We start from the raw sequence: 18,623 nt of genomic DNA, 5'->3' as shown, positions 1-18,623 counted from the left end.
AGCCCGCCAGTCCTAATCAAGCTTTTAACTGTATTGACGCTAATTAGTCAATAGAACAATCCAATCGGAGCTGGTCTTTTGCCCCACGGCGAGTCTCTTGGAGAATTAATGGCTCACGCTGGCCAATAGGAAGACGACAAGGAGGCGGAGCGGCAGCCGCCAGCGTTGATTGGGTGGCGGGTGAGTCAGTAAGGCGCAGATCTCCAGCTTGAGCCAATGGGCACGGCGGGCGGGCGGGCTCACCGGCTGCTGGGAGCGGGGTGCGCGTTCTCGGCGGGTGCCGCCATGCCCATGTACAAGGTGAGGCCGTTCCACGGCGGCGGTGGCGCGGTGCTGGCGGAGCAGTTGCCCACCTGCATGTACCGTCTGCACAGCCTGCACAGCCAGCGCCCGCCAGCGGACTCGCCGCCAACGCAGGTAGGAGCAAGGGAGCAGCGGCTGGGCCCGCCTGGACAGCCAGGGGGAAGGCCCATTGCTCTCGGGAGTGGGCAACGAGCCGGGGCCGCTCTGCTGCAGAGCCCGGCGGACCCGCCTCCGGCCGCGCTGGGCTGGGGTTTGGTGGCGGGGGGAGCTGGGAGAAGGCTCCAGGGCCGGGCACTCGTGATCGCCTGCCTCAGCCCGCAGGAGCGGCGTGGTAGCACAGGCCGCGCGGGTTCCTCCGCGCTTGGCAGCAGCGCTTGCGAGGGTTCAGTAAAAACGGCTTTGTCAGAAAGCTCTCTGTGGTGCTTGCTAAGCTTTCGGTAACTCGCAGCCTGGCTTCTCGGGGCTCTCGCCTGTGGCTCTTGCTGGTTTTACATTGAAACAGGCATTTTTGGGCGCTGGGCCAAGCGCTTGCAACACGGAGCTAGCCCAGCATGCCCTGTCCCGTCCTGCTGCATCGTCACGCTCCCGGCTTTCGTCTCTGCTGTTGAGATGGGAACGAGGCAGCGACACGCTCTCCATCCTGGTGTCGGTTACTGTATTTGACAAAAATGCAAAACATTGTTACATTAATTTAGTTGATTCCAGCCTCTTCCAGTGTCAGGAATGCTTTGGATTCTTCCAGGCTGCTTGTGGCCATTTTTAGCTTGATGCATTAGTCTTTTCAGTGCGTACGTGTTGTGCCCTCGCCCAGGTTGCTGGTGGTGATACCGAGCAGGAGTAGACTTGGGGCAGAACTGCATGGGAATGCTAACAAAGCTGCCCTCCCCCTGCAACCACAGCATTAACTTCCCATCTCCTCCGAGAGTGGTTTTTATTTCATGGAATTGCATAATAGGAAAACGTGTAGGCAAATAATGGTCACTTAGGAGGTGTTTCCATGTCTTACCTTTAAGAATGTTGTGTAAGTGGGTATCAGGATTTCACTTGGATATCTTGCTTGTTATCTCTTTATCCATTAGATTGAAAGGAAGTTTGGTTGATAGGTTGGATTCCATTAATCCTTATTCAGAAAATGGATTATCTATACCAAGATACTACTTTAACATTATTGCAACTTTGTAGACTTAATACTTCCCACAGGAATACATTTTTCATCTTCTAAAAAAGGTAGACTGGTAAGATAAGTGAGATAACATGCTTTGGGATTAACATTTAACAAAGCCTGTCACCTTTTTTTCTGTACAGTTTATATGCGCTGAACCAGAGAATGGCTACAAAGTGTTATTTCATATGATATACCATCCAGCCAAACCTGCAGGTTTTTTTACTTCACTAACTTCCTGAATTGTCAAAACATTTCCTTGTTTGGCAGCCTTAGCACAAACTCAGTCTGCTCTTCTGGGCTGGAGAGAATCCTGATGAGATAACTTTGGTTTTTCAAATGCCACCCTTACGTCTCTGTGGTTGTGGTCTGCTATGTACTATGTTAGACAGTTTGCTGTGGCTACTGGTTTAAAGAAAATGAATTTTATGCAAGATTTCAGAAATTTGATTAAATAACCCATTGCTTACCATCTTCATACATACTAAAGACAAGACAACTAGTTGACATAAGACCATGACATTCCATGATGCTCCAGTTATTTGAAGGTGTTTAAAGTCTTTCTAAACTTGTTGTCAAGTAAGCTGTGGACTATTTTGACGCTGAGCTGAGTGAACATTTACGCAACCTTGGTTTTCTCTCCTGTAGGAAGAGGTTGATCCTTCACTTCAAGCACTTGAAGCCCGCCAGGAGTTGATTCTGAAACGCTTGTATGAACTGAAGAGTGCCGTCGATGGTCTCTCAAAGATGACACAAACCCCAGATGCTGACATTGATGTAACTAACATAATTCAAACAAATGACTGTTCTCTGACAGCCAATGGAGCAGATTTGGATGTGATGCTTGGAAAGGTAGATTCAGTTGAGCCATATACATTGATGGGTACTTTCTCTGCTCTCAAATTTTCAGGGTTGGAAGGGTGGCATTAAAACCTGGGACACTCAGAACTCATTAGACAAGTCTTATATCCTTACAAATAACCTACAACTACCATATAATTTTGAACATCCAGATTATAGATACAAAAGTTTATAAATAATAAATCCCATATATTCTTATTTGGATATAATTCTAAACTAGAATAGTTGATTTTGAAATGATGACACTTGGTTTTTTGTTACTAGCTTGAAATTTTAACTTTACCTTCAGATTTGTCTCAAATTTACCTCAGTCATGTTCTTGAATGGTATGTTGAGGAAGGTTTTTAAATGTTTAAACAAGTTTTTGATGTCCAAACTTGGAACAGATTTGAGTAGCATTAGAATTTTAGATACACACATACATAGTTATGTACTCTTTGGGGTCAAACAAAATCTCTTTCAATGTCTTCTCTGCTGAATGTTTTACTTTCCATTCAGGATTATGGTGCCCTGAAAGATGTTGTAATCAATGCAAGTCCATCTCTACCTCCATTGTCATTATTAGTACTGCACAATCTGCTTTGTGAACACTATAAAATATTATCAGCTGTTCATACACATTCATCTGTGAAAAGCGTGCCAGAAAACCTCCTGAAATGCTTTGGAGAGCAGACTAAGAAGCAACCTCGTCACGAGTATCAATTGGGCTTTACTCTTATATGGAAGGATGGTAAGAACAAAGTTATCTTGTAGATCAGTATTGTACAATAGGTGAGAAAATTAAACTTGGGCATTAAAATCTTGACAACAGATGCTTTGGCATCCTTGTGCTGACATATGATGGATACATACTGCAGATAATATTTTTGCTCTCTTTTTATAGCTGTTAATGATGGGGACAGAGGAGGAAGACTTGTGTTTGTAGTTACCACTACTAAAATACACATGGCATTTACATGCTTGGTTGTACCCACAGAATTTCTTTTATAGAAGTGTTTTTCAATGTCTAGAAATAAGTTGACTAGAATAGAAATGAGGTGGGAGATTTGGCTGAAATGTGCAAAAAGTGATCTCTCTGTCCCAGGTTCCTGCATTAGTGTATGCAGACTCAGAAAATGGGAAATAGTTCCTTAGATTAATTATGTTAACAGTGGTGCTGGCATCAAAGATAAAACACATCATGGCATTGCCATTATATTTAACTTCTTTACCATGTGGTATTCACTTTTTTCCTTTTCTTAATTTCAGTTCCAAAACCCCAGATGAAGTTTAGCATTCAAACAATGTGCCCTATTGAAGGAGAAGGGAACATCGCCAGATTTCTCTTTTCCCTGTTGGGCCAGAAGTACAATGCAGTTACTTCAACTCTGATTGACAGCTGGGTTGATACAGCCATTTTCCAGCTCAGAGAAGGTAGCAGTAAGGAAAAAGGAGCAGTCTTGCGCTCTATGAATGCTGCCCTGGGAAAGGCAGTGTGGCTGGTGGGAAATGAACTCACCCTAGCAGACATTGTTGCGTGGTCTGTGCTTCAGCAAACGGGTAGTGCCAATGCTGCCCCAGCCAATGTGCAAAAATGGATGAAGTCGTGTGAGAACTTGGCACCTTTCAGCTCTATTCTGAAGCTACTCAAGTAAGCCTGTACTCTTGATAATGGTGTAATTTTAATCTTATTCCCCCTCATGCCTGCTGTAGTGGTTTGAATCCTTTCTGAGATGTATTCGAGTACTACAGTTGGACAGAATTCTAAAATCAATAAAAACATTACAGCTAACTTTTGGGTGTTGCCCTTCCTTTTTACTAACTCCTGCATGACAGGCGTATTTGTCAATGATTGTAAGTTATGTGCAGTAGTCTTACGTAAATACATGCTGCACTTTTTCGTTATCTTTTCCCCAGTAACCCAAATGCTGATTTACACAAGTTAAGTTGTCCTGAGGCTCAGTGCAACATGAGTACTTTCTGCTGACTGGAGACTTCTGAACTAAGACAAAAAGATGAATACCTTTAAAGAACAGACAGGAGAATCAAAATGCATTGAAATGTATTTATGTAAAAAAAAGAACATTCTATATAACTTAGCATGCAATAGAGGTTCTTCCCATATTTAAACAGGGGAACCTAGTTCCATATGTTGTTCACCTTGTTCTTCTGAAAGCAGTCTTATTCTCTCTCTCAGTTTCTCTATTTCTTCCTCTTGCTGTCTCACCTTCTGTTGCAGGTTAGAAATAACCTGAAAATGAGAGCCAGTGTACTTCATTTATAGATGCTGTTCTGCGTATTTGATACTACAACTTAATCCACAAACAAAAAAGCGTGACACAGGAAAATTATAAAAAGACTCTGCAGAGCCGCTAAAAAGCTTCACAACCTTTTCTGACCTATAAAAATACCTCAAAATCAACAGCCCAGTCTTCATTTATTTCATTGCAAAGACACCAGAAACATTAATACAGTGGCATAAATACTGTAATTGGAAAAAAGTCTTGATCACGCAATGCTCTTAAGGTACAAACAAACCAAAAAACCTCAATAATACAGGAAAACAAAAGCCATTTTCTTTTTATATTTCTTTATCCCGTAAAGGTTGAGGTTATTGACATAACTTACGTGTTCCGTGGTATGAAATAGTTCACTTTCACGGAGCTGAGCAGCCGTTGGTCTTTCTGTAGCATTCTGACTGGTGAGGAGTTTAACGTATTTGGCTTGAATAGGCCATTTCTTATAGAAAGTATGAGGAATTTGGCCATTCCGTAAACATGTAAGAACTTCTGTTCTTTCCATTTCTGTTCCAAATGGTTGGAAAAGTTCTAGCAGGATAACACCCATGCTGTACATGTCTGACTGGTAATGGAGTGAAGGAAAAAGTCTGGTATAACTGCTGTTTTTAATTACTTAGCAGATTTCTTTTCCTCATTAAGAAAATCACAATATGAAAACATTTCATGACAATGAAGTTTCCTGATAATAGGAAAAGTATCAGGACACTACTGTACCTTCCTCAAGAAGATCTCAGAAACAAATTATTTTTGCCATGTTTCAGCAAAAACATTAGGAGAAACAGTAGGAGGGATATTTATATATTTATCTACTGAAAGACTTGTCTTATTGCAATCACCTTCATGTGTTAGAGAAAAAATACTACTACTTCCTACCTTGAAATCATAGTGAGATCCCTGCAATTGTTCTGGTGAGGCATAGAGGCAGGTCCCCACTCCTGAAGTATGCGTCAGTCCTTTAAAAAGGCAATTTACACTTCTTAGTGTTACCTTGTTGCCATTTCGCTTCAGAATTTGATATTTGATGGGTTTAATATCATAGAAATTTAATCACTGAAACCCATTAAGCTTTTTTCTCTTACCATTTTTCCTTTCTGTCTTAAACCATTGGTCTGCATGATCCCAAAGAAGGTCTTTGCAGGCTAATCCAAAGTCTCCTATTTTTACACGATGATCTGATCCATGTAGAAAGATATTTCTGGGCTACAAAACAAGACAGTATAAAATCTATAAATATATCTAAGTAAGTATGAAATTTCAGCTGTTTCAAGACTATAAAATCCAGTGTTTCACAGGTATAATTAACACTCATTAGTGAGAGAGGGGGAAAAAGTCATAGCTGGTACCAAGTTATGTGTTGGCAACACCATTTGGGCAGAAAAAACACGTATGAAGGATGTAGAAAAAAGGAAGAAAAGCAAAACAGGAAATAGCTTTAGTGGAAATGTAACATTTTGGTTTTTTTTTTTTTTCTCCCAGCAGAAAATGGGAAATTTGCTTCCCCAAATGATAGCATACCTGACTTAATGCAACCTATGGCAGAATCACATCTCTTCTTAATTTTGAGTGTGAATTTTTTCTTGCTCAATATAAACCAAAAGTAGCATATCTCAACTCAAACAAAAAATGACCAGTGACTGTTGAATATACTTCTTACACTGCAAACAGCCCAAAATGATTTGGCGGCGCTGACAGATGAAAAATTAGCTACGAGCTGGCAGTATGCACTTGTAGCCCAGAAACCAACCATGTACTGGGCTGCATCACCAGCAGTGTGACCAGCAGCTCAAGGGAGAGGATTCTCCCCCTCTACGGCTCTTGTGAGACCCCACCTGGAGAAATGCATCCAGCTCTGGAGACACCAACATAAGGAGGATGTGGAGCTGTTGGAGCAAGTCCAGAGGAGGCCACGGAGATGCTCAGAGGGCTGGAGCACCTCTGCTGTGGAGATAGGCTGAGAGAGCTGGGCTTGTTCAGCAGGGAGAGGAAAAGGTTCCAGGGAGTCCTTACTGTGGCCTTTCAATATATAATGGGGGCTTACAAAAAAGCAGGGAGACTTTTTACCAGGGTCAGTAGTGACAGGACAAGGGGCAACAGTTTTAAAATGAAGAGGGTAGATTTAGATTGGATATAGAGAAGACATTTTTTACTGACACTGGCATAGGTTACCCAAGAGAAGCTGTAGCTGCCCAATCCCTGGCAGTGTTAAAGACAAGGTTGGATGCGGCTTGCAGCAACCTGATCTAGTGGGAAGGTATCTGTGCGTGGTAGGGGTGTGTGTTAAACTAGATGGTTTTATGATCCTTTCCAATCTAAACCATTCTTCAGTTTTATTATCTAGAGGCTCAAGCACTCCCAGATTATGTCTGTATGTACAAATAAGATGAAACTTCTGCTTGCTTGCACTTCCAGGAACTTCACTGACCTGAAGCTCAACTATGATGACTCATTCCTCATGCTATAAAATCAGGAAATAAAAGAACTGAAGGCATTAACACTATCTTATGCATTCCTGCTGGGCACAAGCTGTGGTTAACAAATGCAAGTTAATGACCAAGGTTCCGTTAGGTCATGGCAACTCTTAATACTTGTTCACAGACAACCTCAGAGCACAATATAGAAATGTGTCTCCGTTTCTTGCAAAATGTAAAAACATCAGATAAATCCTGAAAATCAGTAATTATCTGTCTTCTATATTTACGCCAACAGTCTGATGGTGCTTTTCCACCTACATCCACTCGTTATTGTTAACTTAAAGGACAATGACAAGTCTGGCTGGACACCTCTTCACATAGCCGCACGGTCACTAAACACAGAGATGACAGCAACTTTAATCACCTCTGGAACAAACATTAACTTTGCCAGTCCAACTTGTGGAAGAACTGCCCTTCATGCTGCAGTGTGCACAGCATAAGCAGAATTTTAGATGTCAACGCAGACTGCATCTCTTTAATTAATGGAGCTAATGTAAACACCCAAGATCATAAAGGACGAAAAGCTCTTCATGAAGCCTGCTCAGGTGGAAAGAAGGGAAATAGTTCTATTAGAGTATAAAGCAGACATGAACATTGTATCAGAGATGGGCAATCTCCACTCTTCATTTCTTCAATGCAGATCAAATTTAAAAGATACAGCAGTGCTGAACAAGTTGCTAGGCTTCTCATTTCCACTGAAGTAAAGAGATAATCAAGCCCACCCACTCACTGGACTTCTCAAAATTTCAAACGCTGAAAGACTTCCTTGTAACATTATCACAAAATTACTGTTTCTGTAAGACATCTGCAAAATCACCTTTAGAAGAATGTGTGGTGAAAACAGTAAGCATGGCCTCAAAACCAAGCTCCCACTATGGAATTCTTTATACAACTACCAGGACTTGGGACAATAAGGCCATGATGATGCTTAACAGGAAAACCAAAAAGCAGTTGATCCTGAAACAGCTGGCAGAAACAATAAAATTAATCCAGAGTGAACACTGTGTGTTTTCAAGTAGTTCCAAGTTTCCACACATGGAGTTTTAATAATCAAGATGATCTTTACACTCATTTCCTCATATAGTTACTGTATTGGATGCAGAGAACCTCTAGGAAGCAAAGTACGAAAATACACATTCATGTCCTTGCTATTTGAGTCAGATTAAGCAAAATCCATCTACTTATGCTTCACATTTAAGTCAAAACTATTCTTATGACTGGAATTCCAAAAACACTTCACAGGAACATATAAATTGAATGATTAGAATAGCATGACTATTTTAAGTCTGCTCTTCATTATTTTTAATTGGAATGAAACCAAAACTTTTCATTCAGTCACTAACATCACCTACAATTTCAGTCCCTTAAGGAAAATAACCATTTTGAAAGACAGCAATTATTTGCAACTATAACCTGAACATACTTTCCAAAGCTGATACACAGTTAGCCAACTGAGGTATACTCACTGGGCTTTGCTTATTTTTTATAATTACCTAAAATAATTTAATTTAGGTAATTTTAGGTAATTACGAAATTTAGTCCTACACTGGTTAAGGAAAGACCAAGACAAAACCAAACCAATCTGACCATCCCTGTTTAGAACAAGAAAATGGCTCCACAAAGGAGAAAACATTTCCAGAGCTTAATCATAATTCACGTTAAGTCAATGTAATTGAGCACAATGCTTAATGGAAATATGATACTGGTGTAGAGGAAACAATGTATTTTTTCATACATAAGACAGCTAAACTCTTAAACTCTCAAATTTAGCTATAAATTTGCTTTCATTCTCCCATAATGTAAGTTATCTTTGTTTTCTTCAACCTCAAGTGTAATTAGTTCATTCAATGAACTTACTTTAATGTCTCGATGCATCACTCCCATGCTGTGGATATAGCATACTCCTTCTAGTAACTCCTGAAAAATTTTCATTGTCCAGCAGACATCCACGAGATGGTATGGACCTTAAAACAATTTAAAATCTAAATTATTTTAGCTAATTTTAATGAGCTATTGAAGCTTACGATGGTTTGTCTTGTTGAATTCTATTTATGACATGGAAGAAAGTTTTAACAGAATGAGCACAATTTATAAATGGAATTTCCTGTATTTCTCCTAAGATCTTTTTGCTGTTTCAAAAACAGTAACTGCCAAATTCCAAAAAGGAAAATTCAGGGGTCATGAAGATGTGTCTGCCTGAAAAGATTCTTCTGAACTCCATCAGACAGTTACTTGATAATGAATTTAAAAACTCTTTACTTAGATGGAAGTACTGAATTGGAATGAAAAATACAATTCCAGATGAAATAATATTAATTTACCTAACAACATGCTTTCTGTATCAGTATCAATTTGCAGCCTTCCTTTTTGGATCCTAATTCTTCTGCTGTTGTGCTACCCTACTAGGTCAAATGCCTAGTAAATTCTGTCATTCCCTGACCAGGAACACCATTTTTTAGCTTATTTATGCTAAAAGACTACGATTACAAGAGAGATTAGCAGACGTCAGCTGATAGCTGGCATCCATGACTAAAGAGAACAACAGATTTATCTTAATAGTGATTAAAACTAAGATTAAACATTAATCATACAGTTTATGCCTTACAATCTGTTAAGCATATGGTTTTGTTTTTTTTTTTATACAACCAGAGAAAGGAACATGTCTCTAATGCTTTAAGAGCATTAGACTTGTTCTTCCAAATGTCAACAGTTATTGAAGACATCTTGGTATCAGTGCATGAGAACTCCTCAGGCCGTTCCAGCAAGGTAAATACTACATGCTTTAGACCAATGACAAATCAGCCTATGTATGATTTCTGATTCTTAAGAATAAACTTTTTTCTTGTCATCTGTCTGGAATAGAAGATGTATTCCTATTTTCCACAGCAGATAAATTAGCCAGCAAAGAGTTCTATTTTGTACCAGCAAGACTACTACCAAAGCAGAATTTTAATTATTTAAACAGCTTTCTGAGAAAAACCAGATCCTGCCAATAAAAAAACTATTCCAAATTAAGTAGCATTGCTCGGGCAGAGATGTCTCCAGGTAACAACTATGCCTCAGGCACACATTCATTCTTTTTTGAAGAGTTGTCTAAAACCCAGGAACTTAAGTCTCTTTACCAACATCAAAAATAAATTCAATACTAGCTGCTAGCTGATGGAATGAATAAAGAATCTAATGATGACTCTATTTATCTAATGAAGAAGATCCATATTATAAGCTGAAGTAAAACAAAATCAGGCAAGTGGACTTCTAATTAGGAAAGACGAAATACTTGCTTCATAATGAGTCAGAAAATTGTTAAGACTTCTTACTGAACATTTCCTCTGTTCTCTCGTGGCATCTTTTATTACGGTCAAAAATCCAATCCCACAAAGATATTTCACACAGCTGCATTTGTATATGAAGCATCAAACGATACTCCACCTAACAGAAAAATAATAGTCTATGATGTTGCCACTTTAACATACAGTATTTCCTTAGTTATTTTTCTTTAAAGCTAATCAAATCTGAATTTGTTCATTAAGCTAAAAATACCCGGTCAGATACCAAAATAACATCAAATACAGTATTATTAATCTACTGCATTCAAGAAGCACATGCAATAACACTGTCTAGTTTTGGGGTGGTTTTTTTTTTTTTGCTTGTCCTCAAATGTTATATCATAACAATTGTTATGATAAAAACTAAAAGAACAGCCAGCTACATATCTTAATATTCAAATTAGAGTTTAAAGCTTCTAGACACACTGAACAGCTTCATTCTGGCTTAAGAAAACAGTGAAAATTAATATAAATTAGGAAAAAATCCATCTCAATGTGGAATTTCATAGAATCATAGAATGATTTAGGTTGGAAATGACCTTTCATCTAGTCCAAACATCTGATTTATTAATATGAGTATGTAATTTCATACTCAGTATCTGATAATGTACTAGTTCATTTGATAGCCTGGACAATTCAAGCAAACACCTTTAAAATCTTGGATTTTTTGCAAGAGGGAACTCCAAATGATATCAAAAGCTTGGAGCATTCCAGAGCTGGTTGCGTTATACAAGACATTTCAGTGGTATGAATGCCAACCAAGTGTTAGAAGCATAGGCAGAGTGGTGATTCCATGCCCCCATCTGCTTTTCTCTTTTCCATGTGGAATCCTACACTATACAGGCACCACATGACATACCTAGACACTCTCATTAATAATATCTGAATGAGCCGTGGTTACTGAAGGCTGAGGATTTTGAAGTGCAATTATGGATTGGGGTTTTTTATGCAGTAGTACTTTTTATTCATGTAGGTACTTTGAAAGGACCCAAGATGATGGTAACTTTCTTGTCTGCTGACTTCTGCCAGCCCTTCTGGTCAGCTTCCTTGTAATAGTGTTACCCATTTAAATAAAAGTTGTCTGTATTCCTGACTCTAATAACAGTAATTTCTTTTTTTTTTTAATTTATCATTATAAATCATTCCTCTGTCTACCAAACTACTTTACAAACATGGTTAAAGTAGATAGCAGGTAAGTATATTTAATGAAAACTGCATTTACCTCAAACTCTCCACAGACAGCTACATGATTCTTCGAGCATTCTTCAGTGCAGGACTTACTTCCAGTGCTAGCATCTTGTTCCAGACTAGTATGAGTTACCCGTGATGGATGATTTTTCACATCAGTTGATCTACTGCTAACACTACTTACAAAGTCTTCTTGTAATTCTATGGATAATTCACATTTATTTGGTTTCATACACTCTTTACTATTGTTGTTTGCAAAATCATTCATACACGATTCACTACCCAGATTTCTAAGACTGGTACTGTCACAGGACTTCTTTTCTTGAGAAGTAAGGTCGGCAAAGATAATTGAACTACCACTTTCCACACTCTGAATGTGACAGCGATCACTGAAAATAATAAAGTAATGCAGAGATATCAAAACATGTACCTAGTTTTATACCATCTATTTGTGACACCATTCTGAAAAGTGTTGGGTTTTGTTTGTTTGGGTTTTTTTTTTTTTGATTTGGGTTTGTGTTTTTTCCAGTTGCAAACTGCATTCCAGAGTAAAAGTTCAGCTGCTTCCCCATATAAAACCTTAGGATTACATAACTGACAGTGCAGGCTCCAGCCTTTTTAATACCTTCCCCCAGCAGGGATTTCTGAGAGCTGACCCAGTCAGCTCATAGATACATACAGTCATAGGTCACAGCATTCGCTGGACAGAAGTATGATGGAACTCCATTCCTTCTAACTTAGGAAGTTATGCTATAATTCCCATAGGACTCCATCTCCTTATTGAAAGGGCTAATCAACACTTCTGAGAAGCAGAAGGCGCCATCGCTCTAGTGAGATTCCACAGAACTCATCAGTGTTTCTGACTGGCACAGAACTTCTGAAGTAAGCTTAAAGCCCAGTACTACATTCAAATATTCAGAAACTGAGATCCAAAGAAGATAGAAGTATACAGTAATATTCTTCAGCTTATGCAACAAGAAGAGAAACAATGACAAGGATAATTAAGACTTTTTTTGCAATACTTTAGAAGCAAAAAGCACTTGTGAAATCTATGCTGAGTTCTGTACTCTCTTAACATTATTTTAAAAGAAGTCTTATGTTAAAGACAAATGCTATCATTGAGATTTATAATACTTACTTCCTATTCTCTTGCTCCAGACATAATGGCTGCAACTCCATTATTGTTTTACCTACAGGATGAAAAGATAAATATGGTATTTTAAAAACCAAAATAATACTATAAATTAATATTTAATCTATAGCATCTTACTGAATTTAACTTCATTACCTACAGGTATGTTTTTTCCCTATTTCTGCTGCTGCAAAAGGTGCTTGTTAATCTAATAAGAAGCAACCATATGTTTTTTTGTTTTTCTTTAAATGAAAATATGTGTTGCATGAGGTCACTTGAAGGGTTGTACTGGGATCTCTTAGAAATTCACCTAGATTTAACCTTTAAGAAGGTAGCCTGTTCAAAATTATGCTATTATAGCTTCTCATGTATGTAATAGCTAAAAAAGCAACTCCACAAGACACCATCCTTTGCAACACTATGCTGCTGTTTTGATACTTAATATTTTGGAATGGTTTTCATGAAAATTGTACATTTATGTGAAAAAGCAGTTTATTTTAGCACAGTGGAGATATGAAATACCAATCTTCTAAGCCAGGGAAAACCATTAAGTACCACAGGACCTACTTACAGATCTAGTTACATACTTATCACCATTGCATACTTGTGAAGTACTCCTAACAACTAGAAAGTTGCATCCTTCAAGATTCTCAGTATCATTAGTTAGAAAGTCTTGTCTGTATTATCATACTGACAACTTCCTATTCATTTTCTTTTGTGTTTATAGCTGACCATGAAGTCATTGATTTGGAAAGCAGTAAAGGCATACAGAGCATAAGAGGATCAAAAGATTTAACTGCTAAAGGTATTCCAGTAAAAAACAAGAAAGGAAAGGAACAACAGATTAGGATTACAAAGGGACCAAAGGACGTGTGGAAAGAGCCAAGAACAGAGAAAATGAATAGAAAAAAAGCGGCAGGGAAGAAGGTGTAAAATGAACATAAACGTAGATAAATTCTCACCAGTTACAGACAGTAGCTGATATATACACACACAAAAAATACCCAACAGATTTCTCTGTCACTGTAGGACTATAATATGCAATTCAACAAACTGAAAAACTCTCCTGTCAAAAGCAAAATAAGAGGGATTCTCCCCCCCATTATTTATTTCCAGTTTCCTTCAGTTTTTCTAAACTCTTACAGATAGGAAGAAAGGCACAGTGGGAGACTTGCTTGAGTTTTGCTACAACTCCAAGATTTTAAAAAATTGTAGCAAAATTTTGGGTGGTTTGTTTTTTTTATTCTATTCATCATTTTTCCCCAATATCTGAAGTGGCTTATCCCTCAATATTCATTCTTCTCCTTGTCAACTCATTACTTCTTGTGTTAAAAGGTTCTCACTGCATTCCACTGAACTTCACAGAACTTTAAAATCCTTCTCATGTATTACCGGAAGTGAAGTTAGTACTTCGACAGTTCTGAATTCACCATTAACTAACAGGTAAGTTATTATGCAAGAGACCGAAGTGCACAGAAGGATATGAAGATCTGATGGTCACCTGTAGTTTGGGGATTTTTTTGTTGTTTTAAAGATAAAAAAATAGTTATTTTATCAGAGAAGTGATACTCTCCTGGAAATAATAGTACAGAGATTATAAGCAGGATGCAAGCAAGATTGACATAATATGCTGCACTTTCCTTTTGGATGTACTGTTTGAACTTGTTCCATCCAAGCAGTGTGATAACCTACAATATTAGGATGCTGCAGCCCAGCAAGCACTTTAACTTCTCGTAGCACCTAAAAAGACCAAAAAGAAACAGTATGACCATTCTTTATTCTGAGTACTTAATAAACCCAAAAGATAACAAAAAGTAAGTTTCTGACAGAGAAAGAACAGATAAAATTGTTATAGTAATAGAGAAAATTTTGAAGCTTTAGAACTAATTAGGATTTTCATAGTTGCAGAGATGAGCAAATTCAGGTGGTGACCTTAAGGTCCTTTCCAACTCTAACAGTTCTACGATACTATGATTTAATGGACTTAAATGCCTCTAATTTACTTTTTTTCTACTAGGTATTGATAGTGTCAAATCTATAGAAACTCAGAATGCATAAATCCATTATTAACATTTTTTATGTTTTGGGAAATATTAACTGCATTACTAAATTCTATTAGAATCAGCTAGAGCAGATAGGGAATTAAACCAGAGATGAAACACAGGAAAAAGTATACCTTCATGCAATCTCTTCTTGTAGCCTTCTTAATGCTAATTTTTTTGATAGCATAGAACTGACCATCTAACTTGTTTCTAACCTGAAAACAATTGCAAAAGGAAAAAACAGATGTTAATGTGTTTAGATTAATGAATTATTAAATCCTTTAGAACCAATTATTTTCTAAAACTTAATTTCTGCACTCCATTCATATAACATCTCACCCATATTAGACAGTGAAACTGGGATTAGGCTCAGCTGTCTAACATAAGGATACTCTACTTTTTCCTTCTTACAGGACTGCAAACATCTAATCCAATCTTTGTGAAATACGTGGTTTTACACGTATCTTTCCATCAATAATAAAATGCTGATAGGTCCTGATAACTGCTTAAACAGGCTCGCAGTAAATCATGAGACCACAAGTGACATTTACACATGGCACATACCATGTGGGGAACCGTAGGCTAGCCATATGCTAAAGTATTTAATATTAATCAACACTGGATTGGACAGTTTACATCCATTTTAAGGCTGCTTTTTTTCAAGCACAACAACTGGAACACTGGGGTGTGCAGACTAATCAGTTCCTGTGGCTTGTTTTTAAGTCAATATATATCACAGTACTTCACACAAGAATTTTTCATTCACTTAAAAAGGATCAAAACTCATGAAGTAAAACATCTCATACATCCTGCTTCCTACAAACAGAAAACAGAAACCGCAACTGAGCATATTTTGAAATTAAATGCCAACATCCTTCACATGTGCAGGTTTGCACTTGTTCTATTGGAAAATAAGTATTTTTCTTTTTCCATTAGAAATAAAACCCAAGCACAACAAAAACCAGCCAAAACAGTAACTCTAAATTTCAAAGAAAAACTAGACATAAACTGATCAGTTATAAACAGAAGGTAAAGAATACCTTGTATACTTTACCATATCCTCCTCTTCCTAGCCTTGCAATCTCATCAAATTCATTCAGGTATCGTGAAGACTGTGCTTCAAACAGAACTTCTTTTTCCCTAGTCAAAAAAGGCTGCATTAAACTAAGTTACAACTTACAGGTAAGGTACTATATAGGCTACAGAAGTACATAACCTAGAAATACTATTTACATTATGAAAAGAAGCAGCAAATACTTCGACATCATCACGCTGCACGATTTGCTGTTTCAGTGAATACTGAAAACCAGCAGACTGCAACAGCATACACATGTGCTACAAATCACACTCTATGTTAACAGAGGTATTAAGATGCTTTCTTTATGTTTATGTCTGAGAAATCTTGTTTTCCTGAAGGGTGGCACTAACTGTGAGAGTTGTGCTGAAGAAGGAATTTTCCCCAGATCATTTTGAGAGTTTGGAGCAATTCTCAAATTGTTTCACAGCCAAAATATGAAATGCAGTATTAATTAAATTCAGAATGGAGCTCTTTAAGGGGGGAATTAAGTTTAATATTTCTAAATGTTTTGAATACGTACCCAATTACATGAGAATCTCCATTATCAAGTTCCTGTAAAACGACAAAATCCAACATGAAAACATGCCATACAGAATAATGTCTACCATGCCATCGGCACGGAAAGCTTAATCAAAATAGAAACTACAACCATATTCTTAAAAGAAAATGTGTTACTGATAGCCATTCACATTCTGCAGACAGCTTCACCAAATTAAAGTATTATTATCCCACCAGTCATCTACTAACATCTCTCTGCTGGAGAGATTACTGCCCTTTTAGAGTTCTGCTGGCAAACAGGATAAAATGAGGGCTCTAAAAATGTGCTTAAGACAAAATTAACTAGCTTAGTTCAAGCAGCGAGATAAGCAAACTGGTCTGATTCAGCCTGAAGCACATAACACTATACAAATTATGCTCTTCACAGTATAAATAGAAGGATCTTGACATAATCATCTGGAACAGTTAAAAGTGAAAATGGATGTCTGTCCATTGGAAAAAAAAAAAAAAAAAAAGTAGCAATGTTTAAAACACCTTACCTGTGCTTATAAGGATTTTTTAACTTTTTTTAAAATTCTTATTATTTAATAAGGACAAAATATTGCTAGCTTCCCAAGCTTTGGTTTGCACCTATAGAACCAAACCTTGCTATCTCAAACACTGAAGGTAAAATGGGAATACCGTCTTGTACAATTATCAAGAAGACCCAATCAACACTAAAAGAACCCCTAAACAAAAGCCTCCTTGGATGCAATGATGTGTTAATCCCTTAATGCAGAGGTTGCTAAAGAAATTTAACAAAGCTTACCCCATTAAGTATTTGTCGATTAGCCGCTTTCATTAGTTCAGTAATGGCTCTATTATGCTGCAGTCTTACAGTACTAAATTCATCACAGAAAGCAAAAGGGGAGAGCAACCCTGTTCTTGTGAAAGCCTGACGAAGTACTGTACAAAGGAACAGAGAAAGGTCACATTAAATACAGCCTGCCAGTAAAACCATATAACCAGTTGGTCTGCAAATGAGAAACTTTATTTGAAAGACAGTGCATTTGCAAATCTGAACAGTCACTCCTACCCTGATACAGTTTCCCATACCCTTAGCAAGAAAAACTAATTAAATCCAAACTAGAGCTGCTCTGTGGGAATCCCTTTGCATAACAGTTATTTGCCATGCCCTCTGTAGTCACAACTGCACCTCCCCTACCTTATCTCAGCAGATAAATTATGCAAGCATCCACTTGTTACCTCTGGACAAATTTTGACCAGTGAAAAGAGAAATTCAAACTGTGTTTACAATAACAATTACAATGTTTGTAATAAAAACTGGCAATGTCAAGATTTTCTAATTCACAGACTCACACATTTGTGCACACACCCCCTCCCACCCTCACCTCCCTCCCAAGCACCACATCTTTCTCGCCTGAAGAAAAACAACTCCAAGGCAGACAAAAACCTAACACTGGAGCTTGGTGCAACTGCAAAGCTGCTACAAAAATGCCCTTGAAAGTTTTAGGAGTTCCAAGGTCTTAAAATAAGCTTGCCTCTAAGAGGTTTTTTTAAGATGCTTCTTTAGTACCAGTATATAAAAAAACCAGCATATTACTTTATCTTTTAAAGGAGATACAGTTTATTAAAAGTGAACTTATAACAAATCAGGAATATTGCTACACAAGCCTTATGAACAGTTACGCACAGCAGAAAAAATGGGAAAACCCCATCGCTGCCAACACGAATATACCAGTCAAAACCACAAAACAGACAGGATTACTGCAGCATGTTTTTTCTTTCATTCATCAGGTTTATTCCACTTGGGAAACTGGTTTAAACTGTGCCAATGGAGAAATGTAATCTTCCATAGAAGTACACCAGGAAGCCAAGCAGTTACGTACTTTGGAAGATGCCCAGGTTGCATTTTTTTGTTCCTCTCCCAAAAGGAAGAAATTTAGTTGGGTTGTTTTGGGGTTTTTTTTCCTTGGCATTTTTTGTTTTGATAGAGACATTAAGACTGGGGGCAAACATCTACATCTTACTTCAAGAACAAAAAAACTGACAGTTGCCTGCACTGTTCCTACTGGATGCTATAAGTGGCCTCCATTTTAAGTACAAGCAAAGTATCAGATTTTATTTTCTACAGTCACATACAGTAGGAGAAAAACCTCAGAGATTGTTTCTCAAATGCATTAAATATGTGCTTAATTGAACAAAATACCTAAGATAACTCACATACCAAAAAGACACATTTCAAAAGAAATGCTTCACACCTCAAAATCCAGGCTCCCTCAA

The 18,623-nt window shown here is 37.8% G+C and overlaps 2 protein-coding genes across 4 annotated transcripts in view; one reads left to right on the top strand and one right to left on the bottom strand.

The window, feature by feature from the left end:
• Positions 1-214: 214 nt before the first annotated feature.
• Positions 215-9,940, top strand: AIMP2 (aminoacyl tRNA synthetase complex interacting multifunctional protein 2). Of its 2 annotated transcripts, XM_065684361.1 has the most exons (5): positions 215-417; positions 2,114-2,317; positions 2,825-3,056; positions 3,575-3,956; positions 7,015-9,940. In XM_065684361.1, exons 1-5 carry the CDS (start codon positions 217-219, stop codon positions 7,064-7,066), a joined length of 1,071 nt encoding a protein of 356 aa, XP_065540433.1. In that variant the 5' UTR covers positions 215-216; the 3' UTR covers positions 7,067-9,940. The 2 variants fall into 2 exon arrangements, with proteins under 2 accessions (XP_065540433.1, XP_065540434.1); XM_065684362.1 differs by lacking the exon at positions 7,015-9,940 and having other exon boundaries at positions 217-417; positions 3,575-4,097.
• EIF2AK1 (eukaryotic translation initiation factor 2 alpha kinase 1) overlaps positions 4,357-18,623 on the bottom strand; it is a 15,705-nt gene continuing 1,438 nt past the window's right edge. Inside the window, exons 4-16 of one of the 2 annotated variants that reach the window (XM_065684358.1) lie at positions 17,149-17,285; positions 16,363-16,394; positions 15,805-15,904; positions 14,899-14,979; positions 14,365-14,462; positions 12,729-12,782; positions 11,625-11,979; positions 10,394-10,505; positions 8,934-9,040; positions 5,685-5,805; positions 5,479-5,558; positions 4,934-5,167; positions 4,357-4,556 (exon numbers count right to left, since the gene is read on the bottom strand). In XM_065684358.1, coding sequence (XP_065540430.1) covers positions 4,431-4,556; positions 4,934-5,167; positions 5,479-5,558; positions 5,685-5,805; positions 8,934-9,040; positions 10,394-10,505; positions 11,625-11,979; positions 12,729-12,782; positions 14,365-14,462; positions 14,899-14,979; positions 15,805-15,904; positions 16,363-16,394; positions 17,149-17,285 — 1,637 coding nt within the window. In that variant the 3' untranslated portion in view covers positions 4,357-4,430. Of the gene's footprint in view, positions 4,557-4,933; positions 5,168-5,478; positions 5,559-5,684; positions 5,806-8,933; positions 9,041-10,393; positions 10,506-11,624; positions 11,980-12,728; positions 12,783-14,364; positions 14,463-14,898; positions 14,980-15,804; positions 15,905-16,362; positions 16,395-17,148; positions 17,286-18,623 lie in introns of those variants that run through there. The other variant, XM_065684359.1, reaches the window with a different exon arrangement.

Source organism: Lathamus discolor, chromosome 6 (genome assembly GCF_037157495.1).
Source record: "Lathamus discolor isolate bLatDis1 chromosome 6, bLatDis1.hap1, whole genome shotgun sequence".
Classification (NCBI taxonomy): Eukaryota; Metazoa; Chordata; class Aves; order Psittaciformes; family Psittacidae; genus Lathamus; species Lathamus discolor.
This window is presented reverse-complemented; position numbering and strand designations above follow the sequence as displayed.

What these genes read in the sequence shown, in the direction of transcription:
- AIMP2 (XM_065684361.1), top strand. Translation starts at nt 217, where the DNA reads ATGGGCACGGCGGGCGGGCGGGCTCACCGGCTGCTGGGAGCGGGGTGC. An exon ending in CGGACTCGCCGCCAACGCAG is followed by an intron (nt 418 to 2,113) that starts GTAGGAGCAAGG and finishes TCTCTCCTGTAG; the next exon opens with GAAGAGGTTGATCCTTCACT. An exon ending in TACTCTTATATGGAAGGATG is followed by an intron (nt 3,057 to 3,574) that starts GTAAGAACAAAG and finishes TCTTAATTTCAG; the next exon opens with TTCCAAAACCCCAGATGAAG.